Source organism: Plecotus auritus (genome assembly GCF_963455305.1).
Source record: "Plecotus auritus genome assembly, chromosome: 9".
Classification (NCBI taxonomy): Eukaryota; Metazoa; Chordata; class Mammalia; order Chiroptera; family Vespertilionidae; genus Plecotus; species Plecotus auritus.
The window spans coordinates 36,373,700-36,388,084 of NC_137783.1; the positions used below are offsets into that span (position 1 = coordinate 36,373,700).

Here is a 14,385-nt window from a genome sequence, read left to right on the forward strand (position 1 = left end):
CTGTCATTGACCTCTACATTAAAGCTAATGAGAAAAATATGAAAATGTAAAGAAATTAACTGTGTCACATCAGGGAAACAGCACATTGCAATGTGTGATTCCTGTCATGTGCTCAGGAAAAGAAGTCCCCCCCGCAAGTTCTCCCACCATGGCCACAGTGCTGAACTTGACACACGGAGGGGTGCAAGGCAGACAGGTGAACAGAAACATGGATCTGCGCACTCTCATGTTCACATGTGAAAATGTGCTTGGTACTGGAACAGCATTAAATGTGGATGATGAGAAAATTGTTTGAGCACCTACAGTATTTTAGGGAAAAAATTATCCCATCCATCAAAATCCTCTATCACTTATTCATCTAAAAACAGTTCTAATATCCTGCATATAGATTTTAGGACCCTGGCTGAAGGTCCTAGCTGGGGACCCTTTCCTAAAGAGTTAACCTCTTAACCAGTAACCTCTTCAATAAAGCAAACTGACTTGCTATCCCCATGGAGAGAGACACATGGAGGTCATTTTTTAGCCAATCCGATTTTCAGAACCGTTTCTGGTCATCAGTGGGGTGGAATCAACTTCATGGCCTTTTGCTCATTTTGGATTTAGCCATTTTCCTCTGGGTTAATTTATGTTTTTCATAACATTATACCTACTTTGAGAGACTGGGGCCACTGTGACATTTGAGGGGAAAAGATGGACCTCCTCAAAAAAAAACAAAACAAAAAAAAAAAAAACACTCCTTCCTAATAAAAGATACGTGTTCACTTATACAAGTGTCCACACAAACTGTCTCCAGTGCTAGATGAGGCAAAGCTCACGAACCTACACTGGGAGCCTACATTTTCTTACACCTATAAATGTTTAACAACCACTTTTAGTCAGTAACAAAGATAATGTGGCAATGAAGTCTCAGACAAAATCTGATCTCTCCCAGCAGTTAACGGTGAAAACCAACTTGTAATTGAGAATCATAGTAAGAGAATGGATGAAAAAATGATTCAATATGAACTCTGGGTTTGAAAATACAGTTGAATCAGTACAATAAACACTGGGGTGTTTACACTGAGAGGGCAATGTATGCCTTGGCAACAAGCAGCTGAGTCTCAAGGATATAGACAGTCATTCAGATCAGGTCTGCCTTGCTCACTGCTCCACCTGCAGAGCTGAGCCCAGTTCCTACACACAAGGCACGTTTGCTGAACGAACTAACGAACAAAACTATTTTGTTAAGCGTGCTAAGAAACTGCCTAGGCCAGACTTGGTGATATATATATATATATATATATATATATATATATATATATATATATATATATATATATATAATAGCATTTGTAGCTAAGTAGTCTGTAGGTAATGTAAGAAGGTAATCAGTGTCAATATAAAAATATCCCAGCTACAAAGAATATCAGAACCAAATGGAAAAAAGAAACATGGCTTAGGAGATTTTAATGACAAATTGGAAGAGCCTCATTGTGCTCTGATAGCACCCAGTGCAGAGCTGGAGCTCATGGCCCACTGTATATTGTTCTAAGGTTTCCAACTTTATGGAGCCAACCGACGGGGGAAAGGTGGGAGTACATGTTGGGCAGGATATGGGTTCTATTATTCAGTAACCTTATGAACTAGAGTGATTTGTTTTCCAAATTCATTCCTTACATATTCTGTATAAAATAAAATTCCATGCAATATAACGTACAGGAACGAATTAAAAGGTGATGTTTAATCATGTGTGTTGTATCTTTTATTATTTAAATTAAAGCAGGAATTCTACAAATGATCCTAAAATTAACACATGAATATTTCTAGTTTTAGGAACAGCGAGATGACAAATGCTGATACACTACAGACATTGACACAATCTAACTGCGGGGCGTGGGTGAGGGGACTCACATAAATTAAAACTACAAAAAAGAATGATCACATAAAGGACAAGTTGTCACCTTGAATCATACTGAGGAAGTGGAGAAGAATAGCTGCAAAACAATTTAGAAAGCAAATGGGAAAAATTAATGTAAGATAATTAGAAGCAAGCAACAGAAAATGTCAATGATAAGCAAAAGAAAAATAAAAACCATCAGAACATGACACCAAAGCATTTGGCATTTGTGGGACCACCTGGAAAAATACTTGCCATAAACAAGCTACTCCACAGACCCAGCATTAATGAACTATTTCCAAGTATACGTATACCGAGTCTGTATTTTTCTTTTCAAATGAGCCCATAGTAGCTGTCATTATTTCCGCTTTCCTGCATATGTCTGTCTTTAATAAATTCAAGGAGCAGAGATAATTTGCATATTCAAAAAGTTCATTGTCTCCAAATTATGCGAAAGTTCATTTATGATTTTATTATCCTATGCTTCCTCAGCCTCTCAGTTTGATAAATTAATCGCTAGTACTTTTCTTTCCCACATAGAGGGTATAAAGTTCTTTGTCACACGGTGACAATTCACCAAGCTCGATTCCAAAAACTCTTCAACATGTCTGCCCACCAAATGTATCCCAAGTATTTTATATTTTCCTTCTCAACTCTGATTGTTTTTGCAGTTTTAGACTTACATATATTTACTAGAAATTTTATAAATATTGTTAGCTGTTTAGTAATTATCATTACTAAATTGAAGGTTTTTCTAATTTAGTTAAATACAATGTTAATGACTCAAAGACCACCATGTAGTTTATAGTTTAGAAAGCATTTTCATGTAAATCACTGCCATTGGCATGACACTTTTGTTTTTCAGAATTGTGGTGTTCTAAGCTATAAGCTCATAAGACTACTATAAATACTATCAAATACTGTAAATAACCTGCAGCATTACTCTGAATCTCAGACTTTTCATCTGTAGAACAGGGATAATGAGTAAAACCTCTCACAGTGTCCTTTTAGCTCAAATAAATACTAAATAAGACAATACATGTAAAACATTTAGCACAATGCCAGGTACATGAAAAGCACAAGGTAAATGTTAGCTATTACAATTTATTTTAATTAAAAGCAGCAGCAAACACTTCATGTAACACATAAGGCACTACAGTGTTAATGACTGCTAATTTACTTAATTCCAAATGAATCAGCTCTTGTCCTGGATCACAACTAATGTGTGGCCTACGTGCCAATTTCAGAGGTGAAAATACCTTGAACTATTTTCACTATCGGATGCAATATTTCTATTCCGTGTATATCGAGAACACTTACCCCAGGTTTTGATGACCTATAGGTAAAGAAGCCAATTATCTAAAAATATATTATCAATTTAGCAGTCGAAGCAGTTCAGCTTTTAGCACCAGCCTCAAATTTTGCTGGCCGGGGTTGGGGGTGGGGAGGTGGGGGAGGCAGCAGTGAGGCCTGTTTGGTGTGCTTCTCACCACAGTACTTCTCATGGACATACCGTGGCACATTCATTTTTTAAAAAGTGGATTTCTCTATATTCCTTTAAAAACTCATTTCTCTTTTCTAATTGTAATTTAACACAGTTATAACTTCATTTCAGGAATGCGGAAGGAGACCAAACTTGATCTAGAGGTTTCAAGTTTATATTTTCTTTTTAAAGGAAAATCACACAAAACCAATCATTTGTCAAATCAGAGGCCTATTATCATAGGAGAAAAATATAAGAACACCAAAGTTTACTGCTTATTTAAAAACTAAACTTTTGAGTGAAATCCACCTATCATTTGAAGCAAAGCGCCAAAGCTAGTCAAACTGAGACAGCACAGGGGTGTGAGGCAGGGGACAGAAAATACGAAGTAGCCATGAAGCCACGGTGAAACTAGATGGTCGCATGGATTTTGTGATAAGGTGACCACAAAAATGTCACCACCCTCCACTCTGTACTCAAGAACGAAGAGGCAGCTGACTTAATCTCCCTGGCCTGCTTAAACAACCTGCGCAGTGGATCAAGCTTTGACTCTAGAGGGCCTTCCCAGGGTGGCAGTAATGAGCAGTCTGCCACCTTGCCCCCACAAGCAGGTGGAAATGCAGTTACAGATTGCAGCTGGAAAGGCAATCCCCTCAACCCTGAAATGAAAAATTCCCCAAGCCCACCTTTTTCAAAAAGTCTGCCCACTTTGTCCCCAGCTTATAAAATCAGCCAAACAGAGGCCGGTCCCCGCAGAGGGCCCTTCCTTCCCTCTGTGCTGCCTCCCTTGTGCTCAAGCATAAGCTTAATAAAATCTGTCTGGAAATGTCTCTGGGGTTTCTGCTTGATTTCAGTCTTGAGGAACCCAAGAACCCCAAGGTGGGTAACAAAACAATGAGGTAAATTAATAGAAAGACTTCTATATATTTTTTTTTATTAGAAAGGAAAATCAGATCAGATATTTAGGAAAAAACTTCATTTGAATAAAGTAAAATTAAGAGATATGAATATACACATTTAATTTTTTTAATTGATAAGGAAAATTAAAGACCTAGAAATGTACCAGCATAGCCAAGAAAATTTTAGGCATCAAAACTTTAATGAATTTCCTTACTAACACTGTGCTTCTCTATTAATAAAAATAGATATACACATTTGCTTAAAAATATTCACTAATGATTTATAAGTATGCCACAGACACTCACTAATGAAGTCCTATAGAAGATCAATATTTCATACAAATGAAGTTTGTCAATATGAATTCATAACTGCAAATATTAAATGCAATGCTAGCTTCACAGGATAAAGAAAAGTGCCTTTTAGGTTACTTACCCAGAATGCACAGGACTTGAGACAAGATTGACATTGTCCAAGGTGTCTGCAGCCCAGCTATAGTGTCTAAGAGAATCTGAATCAAATTCTCTTGTGAATGTTAGGTGCTGAAAAAGGAAATTATAGATTGTATCAACAACCCACACAAGACATTGGTTTTCTCTGCACTTACAAAATATACCTGTATGTCTCTATCAGTCCAGGCAGTCTAACATTCAAAATAAATAATTTATATACACTCCACTACTGGTCTACACAGACATTTCAAGAATTAGAAAATAGAGGTTACTTCAATCCTTTAAGAAAGCATCTTGAGTAATTGGCATAGCAAGAGGAATCGAGGAATAATTCTAACCATGGCTTTAAGCACTTCAACACATCTTCAAATTAATCCTACAACAGTTGTAAAATTCTTTCCCAAATTTCAAAAAGAAAACAAAACATTCAGTCTTGACGACTTCTGTCTCCAAGTGGGGCAGAGTAGCCTGCTGCCGCCGCCAAGTCAGATAAATATGGAAATCATGTCTGAGTGCAGCCGAGAACAGCTGAGGCATGAATTGGAGGAGCTGGACTTGGGAGAGGGGAAGGTTTCCAACAGTCACGCTGGCATTTCGTTGCCATTTTAAATTGGGGGCATTTCCAATTACCAGTGCAGACGGAACTGGGGCTTTTGTACCTGCAGGAGCTGTTGCTGGGGAATAGAAAAATCAAAGGAATTTGGTAGAGATTTGGGAGGCCTCCAGCATGCTCTCTGTTAGGACATTGGTGGAATTCTGGGGCTGTGCAGAACAAGCTAACCAGAAAATCCAAAAGGCTCATGGAGCTTTTTGGCAATTTCATGAGAAATAGGTTGAGAGTTTGGGACCTGTTAGGGGAGGAGACTTGAAAATCACACCAGAATTTTAATAAAGACCCTAAGGGACCAGGGACAAGCCGGAGGCAGTCTCCACTTAAGCAGAGCTGCAGACCAGCCTCATTTCAGCAGACTCCTGATCGGATTAAATAACCAGCCACCACTGTTTGCCAAGCAGAGGGAGGGTGAATCCTCTGTGGAGGCCTAGAGAAGCATCGGGCGTGCCGTGTCTGCATCTGTTTCACACATCATGTCCAGCACGCAATACAAAACTGCCAGGCATGGCCAAGAGCACATGAACAAAAACAGGAAAAAAATAAAATAAAACAAAAACCACACCCAGATACTATAGACTCCGGGTCATCCTACATTTTGAAGTAAGCTAATAAGAACTTTAAGTAACTATGATTAGTATGTTTAAGAAAATAGGGAGAGAGGAAAAAAAAAGAAAATAAAAAGAGGATAATTTAACAGAGTATGGAATGTAAGAAAGAATCGAATGGCATTTGTCCAGTTCTAAATACAATGTTAGTTCCTGACTAGACACAACAGAAAATGGGGTTAGTGAATTGGAAGCATAAATGGAAAATCATACAAAATGAAAGATAGATGTTTTTAAAAAAGAATGGAAAGTATAGAAAACAGTATGAGACATGTGCAACACAGTGAAAAATTTTAACATAAGTGTAATTTAGAAGAGAATAAAGCAAAAGTTATATTTGAATAGAGAATGGCTAAGAATGTTTTAAATCTGATATAAGATATTACCCCAGACCAAAAATACGATCAATCTCAATTTTTGTCCTGTTCAAGAGTTGCTTCCTACTGATGCTCCATTAAATGACAGAACTCAAAGACAGTAACAAATATGATAGCATTAAAGTTGGAAAGAATGCCTGGAAATTATAGGAAGATTAAAATAAAAAATAGGAGAGAACAGGTAAGAAAGCAGAAATCAGTTCAGGAATTTTATATCTTCTGTCCCTCTCCAAAAAAAGACAAAGTTCTAAAAAGAGAAAAATAGTAAAATAAAGAAGTCAAGGAAATAATTCAAGAAAATTTCCCAGAGCTGATGACAGGTTCCCAGAGTAAAAGGACCCACAGAATGACAAGAACTAGAGAGAAATATAAACCCCACTTCCGAACTTGAAAAAAACAGAATGATTCTCCAAATTTTAGAAAGGAAAATGGTCACAGGTGACAAACTTCCACCAGATTTTAAGAGCAAAAACTGAAGTTAAAGACAAAGCAATGGAGCAATTCCTTCAATGTTCTGAGAGGAAATGATTTTCAACCCAAAATTCTATAACCAGCCAAACAAACAAAAAGTATGAAAATTAAGAATAGAATTATTTTCAGATATATGAAACCTCATAAAAAGATACATATCTGGTGCACTCTGTAAAAGAAACTATTGAAAGATATACTCCACCCAAACAAAGGCCTAAACCAAGTAAGACATAGGGTCTAATACAAAAGCAGGGAGTTTTCATGGTGACGATGGAAGAGGAATCAGGAAAGCTCCATTGCAGAGGCCTCCAAGGAACGGGACAACTAAGAAAGCTCACGGGGAGATGAACTAAGAAGACAAAATTTATAGATCACCTAACAAGTGTGAATATATTGAGAGGAGATTTTTCACAACTGGGGAGGAATGTGTGGGTTGGACTAGTGATTTGCATAGAGAGCAACAACTAAACGAGAAAACCTAGGGAAAGCAAATACTGTACCAAAAAGAAAATGCAATCATAACATACTTCGTATCTGTAAATCACATTACGTAGGCATAGTAATAGAAGCATTAAACACATACTGGTATAACCAAAATAAAATACAACTGTTTAGGGGGAGTGGGGGGTGGGAAGTATGCACAGCGGGAGAGAAGAGTTGTTTAAAAAATTGGAGCTTCATCTTCCATTTTGGTGAGTCAAGAAAATTCCTGAAATGAGGAAAAAAAAGCCAACAAGAAGCAACATACATATTATTTAGAGACATGAAAGTGTATAATAAAAGCCTCAAAAGATATGCTAAGAATTTGTCTCTGGAGAGAAGATATTTTTTTTTTTTCCTAATGAGTATGTCTTATAAAACAGCATGACTTTTTACTGGCTTGTATAAACTTCGATAATAATAAAGCTTAAAATTTTAAAAATTACTCTGAATTACTAAGATTTTTTTCAAAAGCCCTGAAATCAAATTGGGAGAAAAAAAAATTGTAGAGCACGTATGTGCAAGCCACTATCCTATCTAGATCCTAGAAAAATACAAAAATGAATGAGGGACAGTTTTCTCAGCATTCAATGAGAGAAGACACATTCAGTGGACGAATGTGCAATAAATGGTGTTAATAGGAGCCCACAGATCCAAGGTCCTAACCCCAAAGGAGCAATGCATCACTTCAGAAAGTCCCCACATTCTATATGGGTAAACCAAAGCTTAGGTGTTAATTTTAGTCTGGCCTTAATTACTAACTTTTGGAGACCCCGACTAATCTCACTTCAGAGCAGGGCAAAATATTCAATAGAAAGTGGGTGGCGCTGCTAATTTTCTTTTCAGCAAACTGCAACTTCTGCATTTGAGGCCCTGAGGTTACTTTTCACAAAGGACCCCCCTTTTTAAAAATTTCTAATAAATAAATAATATCACTCTTCTTTGGTAATTACAGTAAATTATTTACCTTTGGCAGGCTTAGAAACATGCAGTGGTGACATTAATTATTGAAACAATGAATATATCACACAAAAAGGTATCAGCATCATCATGCAATATTTATCGAAGACGGAGTATGCCAGCACACTGGGATTCCACGCCACTTCGAGTTATTTCCAACTCCTTTCCCCTCCCAACTCTTAGCCACTCACTGAAACTCCGTCTTAACACAGATGAACAAATGTATAATGAACAAATATACCTGTTTAAGACAATCAGCTCTATGTCCCAATGTTTGTCCCAGTTATTTTTTTCATAGAGGTCTGCTTAGGTTTATGGGAAGACCCAACAATTTTAATAACCTCAATACAGACACACAAAATGCTCTTCCTACAGTGCATCCACCTAAATAAAAAATATAGCAACTCAACGAAGCCTATGGTCTTTACAGAAAGAGAATGAATTGGTAGCTTCATTCCCAAGTGACCCACCTCTGAATACTTATTTCTACGGATTAGCGTTTACTTAAAGCTGAAATGTGAAATTTGAACTGTTTACTAACTTTCACAAACATTATGAATTTCAAAATGTTGTGCATGGCACCATGGTACCAACAAAGAGCTTTGCCCTACTTGGTTACTGATCAAATAGACATTTAAAATGATAAATATGACACCACATGTGATGATGGTAAAAAGAGATGAAATAGAGTTGGCTCTTGAGTTTCCCACAGAAAGCAGGGGTGTTCCCAGGGTTTAATGGAAAACATTGGCTTTGAAGTTTAGTCACAGACTTGGATCTGAAATGTCCTCCGCCTCTTGCTAATGGAGAACACTTCTTTCCCACTCCCAAGCTTTCCATTTTGGAATGGCAACTCCATTGGGTAACTTGGGCCTCTCCCTATCCCCTTATATTCCTTTTGACCCTTAAAATGTGGAGTGGTTTATCTGAGTGGTAAATTTGGGGAAAGTATCTGGGAAGGCTCTGCTCAGATCCAATTTTCACCCTCTTGGGCTGAGCTTGGTCACAGAGCACAGACATCCTCCTCTGCTCCCTAAATCCATCTCTGTGACGGGTGCATCTGGGCTGGTGATGCTGGCCTCTGGGCAGGGGGTCTGCCAATTCACAGGCTCACTTAGCAGACCCACTTGGCTCAGACACTAAGCCAGCCCTCAACCTGGCCTTCATAAATAAAATATTTTGCTTCTGACCTTTCCTTATCTTTATTTAAAGCCCCTTTGGAGATGCCCAACATTACTTGTGTGTTTCATGACCCTTAGCAAGTTTCTTAACTTTTCTCAGTCTCAGTTTTCTCATTTTCAAATTGGTTTGATTGATATGGAGATTAAATTAAAACACACATCAAAAATCTGGCACCAAATGTTGGCCTGAAATGATAGTGTCTCTTTAAACGTGTAGTAGTTTCTACTTTTCAAAGGATTTTGATGTATAGTAGCTCATTTGTTAAAATCTGGTAATCTGTGGGGAAAGTACAGCAGAAGCAAAGATACTCCAGTGTCAGCGCTGACCATTTACAGTTGTATGCACCAAATCAACAGAGCCCGTTCAGTAAGAAGAACGCATTTTATAAATGACTCGGTCTTATTTACTGACTCAAAAATGTTTACGTTCCCATGTTTGTTTGTTTTTGTAATTGTTCTATTTTATTCTTTTTATTCTAAGAATGTAGTTTTACTTAGAGAATGACAGCTGGTCAAATTTATACTTAAGACATTTATCCATACTTAACCAGAGAGGCTGCAAAAGCGACTACACCAATCAGCTATTCTAAATCCTTTCATGTTAAATATGAACACTTTCTCAATACAACTCAAGTCACATCTCATTTATCTTTCTCCTTAGAACTTCATAGGCTTATTTTAAATCGTTTAAAAACCTGCTATAAACTACAGAGTTCATTAAGAGTAGAGGTACCCTGGTTAATGCTCAAAATGGTGTGGCCAGAGGTAAAGCAAGTGTTATTAAAGATGAATGCAACCCTTAGCAACACAAATTAAAGCCTTTTTTTCCAATAAAAAAGCTAGTTCAACATACAGTCTCATTTTATAAAGATATATCACTTCCAAGTCACAGTGAAAGGAATTTGATAATTTACCAAATTTTTCTACTATGTGCCTTAGAGATACCTCACTAAAAACTGGTATTGGACACAACGAAATTACATTTGCAGAATGTAATATTGTAGTGACAGTACTGAGATTGATTGCTACAAACTCTTTGAGTATTAAATTATTACATCTTAATTATATAGAACATTGGTCCAATAACAAAATAGAGAACAGCAGCTGGGAATTTATCTCATTCAATGTTGAAACAAACTTATCCATTCTTTGCATTATTTTCTGCTGATAAGTCCCATTTTCATATTGAAATCTGATGACAATTAAATTCAGGTATTTTTCTAAGCTACTGCATGAATAGGATGCTGAAGGCCATCACTATACAGCATACTGCAACATAAGGACTCTTCCGTTCACCAATTCTGGCGCACTTCCAAAATATACCCAACAGTCCAGTTTTATTTCTGTCCAGGAGACTGGGTGCCAAGGATCGGATATAAGCACAGGTACCTATAAGCAGCAAGATGACAGTCAACAGACTCTGAAAATTGAAAATGGCAGACATAGTGAGGCCGGTGAAGCCCCAGCCACATCACCCTTCCGGGCCCAGGGCGGAAAAGGCCACGTTCCCATGTTAACAGCAGTATCACTAGGCCTTTCCATTCATTTGTTCTTTGAGTCCTCAGAACACAGAAGCGTTGGGAGGTAATATTATACCTATTTTACAGATGAGGAAACTCAAGTTGAGAGAGAAACTTGGAACACTTAACAAAAGAAGGTCAAAACCCACCACTGGGTGGCTTTAATAGAACACTACATTAAGGAAAAATTCACGTTGACTTAATAAGACCTTATACTTCCATGTCAAAAATGATACAAATATACAAATAAGCACATCATTTTCAACATTGCAAGTGATATCAAGGATACTATTAAAATAAAAATGCATATTATTTGAGCCCAAAGCCTGACTAATGATGATATCACTGTCTCCAAGAGCTTAATACCTTCCCAAAATAGTTCCTCACTAGCCCTATTCATCAGAGGAAAGAGGAGAGCAAGTACACACTGGCCTTACAAACGAGGACACACCCGAATGCCCAGGTCTGGAAATAAATGTCCAGGCATGGAAGAAAAGAGGCAGGAGACAAAGTATTTGCAAGGAAAAGAAAGAGCAATCTACTTAGCTACAATACTGGATGATTCTCCAGGCTGCTGACTGTCAACCCCCCACGTTGAATGACACCAGTTCTTGTCTGTGAACCTTGCTGGCCCGGAAACCAGCAGATTAACTGGAGGCCTTGACAGGACCGGGCAGGGGAACCCACGTGGGTATCAGTTCCCTTAGACCAGGGGTGGGGAACGTCTGCCCCGAGGGCCCTATAAGGCAAGAAATCATTTGGTCCAGCCCTGCCAAGGCATTAGGGGTGAGTTAATTAAATGTTTGACCAAATATAGCAGGCTAATTTTTAAGTTGATAATTTTGTACGGCTCATGAATGATGTTATAAATATCCAAATAGCCCTTGGCAGAAAAAAAGGTTCCCACCCTTGCCTGGGACATGGAAGAGATGACTTGGGCTGTGTCACTTCATAGCCCAGTGAATGGCAAGTCATAAAAACCTCACTGAACCTCCATTTCTGCATTAGGGTAATGAGTACATAATATTAACTGCCCAAATTCACTGAGACGACGGAATGACCCAAGTAATTCTAAAGCAATTTGGAAATTCTAAATTGCTATGCAAACAAAAGCACAGATAATAATCATGCTAATACTCCCAGGTTTGTTTTTTATAATGGAAGATAATTTCTTAAATTTAATAACATTGCAGCCACCTTTGTAGCTTTTTAGGATAGCATACGTCTTATCAGACTACAGAGATGTTAATCCCTATTGGATTAACAAGCAAAGGGATATTTTGGCTGTGACAAATATTTGTCTAAACCCCAACTCTTCCTGAGGCGAACTGGCTTTACCCAGGTCTGCCACACTGCCTCCTTAGAGTGGCCCTGCAGCTTAGTGGTCAGCAGAATGGGTTCAAGTAGCCATCAGACAAATTCTGTTCTCAGCTCTACCATCTCGTGCCATCTAACGTGACACTGGGTGAGTGGCATGCTCCCCCGGCCCCAGTCTCTTGGACTGTGAAGTGGCAATGATAATACCTACTTCATAAGGTGGCGAAAAGCATGAAATAAGAAGATTAGTTTGACAAAATGTTGTGACAGGTACTGCACTAAGTCCTGTTGTTATTGTGATCGAGAGTGGCTATTGAGCGAAAGAAATGGCAAGCTGGTACCAAAATAGAGAGTAGGTCTGTTTGGGCATTCAGCACGACTATTTGGAAAAATTCTCTCAAGAATGAATGCCATCTTTTTAAAAAATATATCATTCATAGTCACAGAGAACAGAATGGTGGTTACCAGAGGCTTGTGGGGTGGGGCGGGGGGGAAGGGAAGATATTGATCAAAGGATATAAAGTTTCAGTTATAAGATGAATAAATTCTGGAAACCCAATGTATTGCATGGTAACTGTAGCTAATGATAATGTATTATATACGTGAAATTTGCCAAGACAGTAGATGTGAAGTGTTCTTATCACACAAAATAAATGATAACTATTGAGGGCGATGTATATATATTAATTAGTTTGATTGTGGAAATCATTTCACAATGTATACATATGTCAAAGCATCATGTTTTACATCTTAAAATAAGGATTCCATAAAAGAAAACCTGATTCAAGCAGCAAAATAAAGTAAAACTTAAAGGCTTACTAAAGCAGTCTTTTTTTTTTTTTTAAGTATTTCTTTTCTTGAAGTCAACTATTATTACCTCTTAAGACCTATTTGAGACTACTAAACCAGAATGAGGCTGGGTTCTTTGGGACTTCCAAATCTGATTGATTTCCAGATAAGTTAGCTACCAACTTCAACAAAGTAAGGTGAATCAAGGTCAGGGTGGAAGCTGAGAGTATTAAAACATCAACATCCCGCTCAAGATGTCTAAAGGAACTGTACTACCTTAAGTCACAACATTGACAAAAAAAAAAATCTGTAATCTTGCTGACCAATCTGCCAGAAGTGTTGACCGGATCACCTGAGTAATGCTGGCAAAGCACTTGGAAGAGAAAAAGCAGCATATTAAATGTCAGCAGTCAAAAGTGCTTATCTTCTAGGGGACTATCTCTAGCAAATCTTTACTCCCAGGCTGGCTACCTTTTGCCACCATGCACATTTTTTTAGAGCCCCTTAGAAATGAGCTTAAATGAGAGAAACTTCCAGGAAGTAAATCTGCTGATATGGGGGAAGGGTGTGTGTATGGGGGTTAAGAGTGTGTGGAAGGGGCTTGAGAGGTAGAGAAGGAAACCTATTATCATAACCAATCTTTTGGGTTAGGCATTGTTCTCCTCTTCTATTGAGATAACTGAAAATTGCTAGGTCTTGAAGAAATAAATATGCAATATCTCCTGAAGAACCCTCCAATTTGCACGTGACTTACTAACATATTAAGTAGTACATCACACAATCTATGACTAAATATACATGAGATCATCCTTACTTTGCCTCAGAAAAGGCCCCATCTAACCCAAAGGACCTAGAATCCTAGGCTCTGAGGTAAATGAGGAGAGTTATGATGTGACAATTGCCTCTAGGTAGGGGAAGGCTCTAATATGGCTTTAATATTATAATATAATATTAACCACAGAGTCCTCTCCACAGTTACCATTCAAATAGCCAATGCAGCTGTTAACACCACCTTAGTTAAGCCTTTGAAACTGGTCACCCTTTGACCAGTTTATGCCACTTGTCCTCTTAGGCATAAAATACTTGGGTAAATCTGATCTGAGAGAGAAAGTCTGCAAAATGAAAGCAATCTAATTAGTGGGACAGGGTTGCACAGTTGTCCCATTTCTCTCTTCTCATTAACATACTGCCCCTCTATCAGCAGAAGGGAAAGGAAATGGAAGGTGCTCATTCCTTACTGATCAGCTGGCAAAGAATGCCTAAGAGTTTTTTGTGTTTTTTCCCCCTTGGGAACACCCAAGTTTATAGCTTGTCTCTTAAATCACAGCTCATTTTCTTTTAATTTTGTTAAACTTAGATTTATT

At 37.9% G+C, this 14,385-nt stretch overlaps 2 protein-coding genes across 20 annotated transcripts in view; both read right to left on the minus strand.

Annotated features, from left to right (window-relative positions):
* ANK3 (ankyrin 3) overlaps positions 1–14,385 on the minus strand; it is a 488,871-nt gene that overhangs the window by 66,269 nt on the left and 408,217 nt on the right. For all 19 annotated transcript variants that reach the window (XM_080640919.1, XM_080640916.1, XM_080640924.1 and 16 more), the window contains one exon: positions 4,692–4,798. In XM_080640919.1, the coding sequence (XP_080497045.1) occupies positions 4,692–4,798 (107 nt within the window). The remainder of the gene's footprint in view (positions 1–4,691; positions 4,799–14,385) is intronic.
* LOC308233927 (protein kish-A-like) lies at positions 7,619–10,871 on the minus strand. The gene has a single exon (XM_080640933.1). The coding sequence runs from the start codon at positions 10,837–10,839 to the stop codon at positions 10,621–10,623; it is 219 nt and encodes a 72-aa protein (XP_080497059.1). The 5' UTR covers positions 10,840–10,871; the 3' UTR covers positions 7,619–10,620.

Coding starts and splice junctions, on each gene's coding strand:
- LOC308233927 (XM_080640933.1), bottom strand. CDS start 10,839: ATGTCTGCCATTTTCAATTTTCAGAGTCTGTTGACTGTCATCTTGCTG.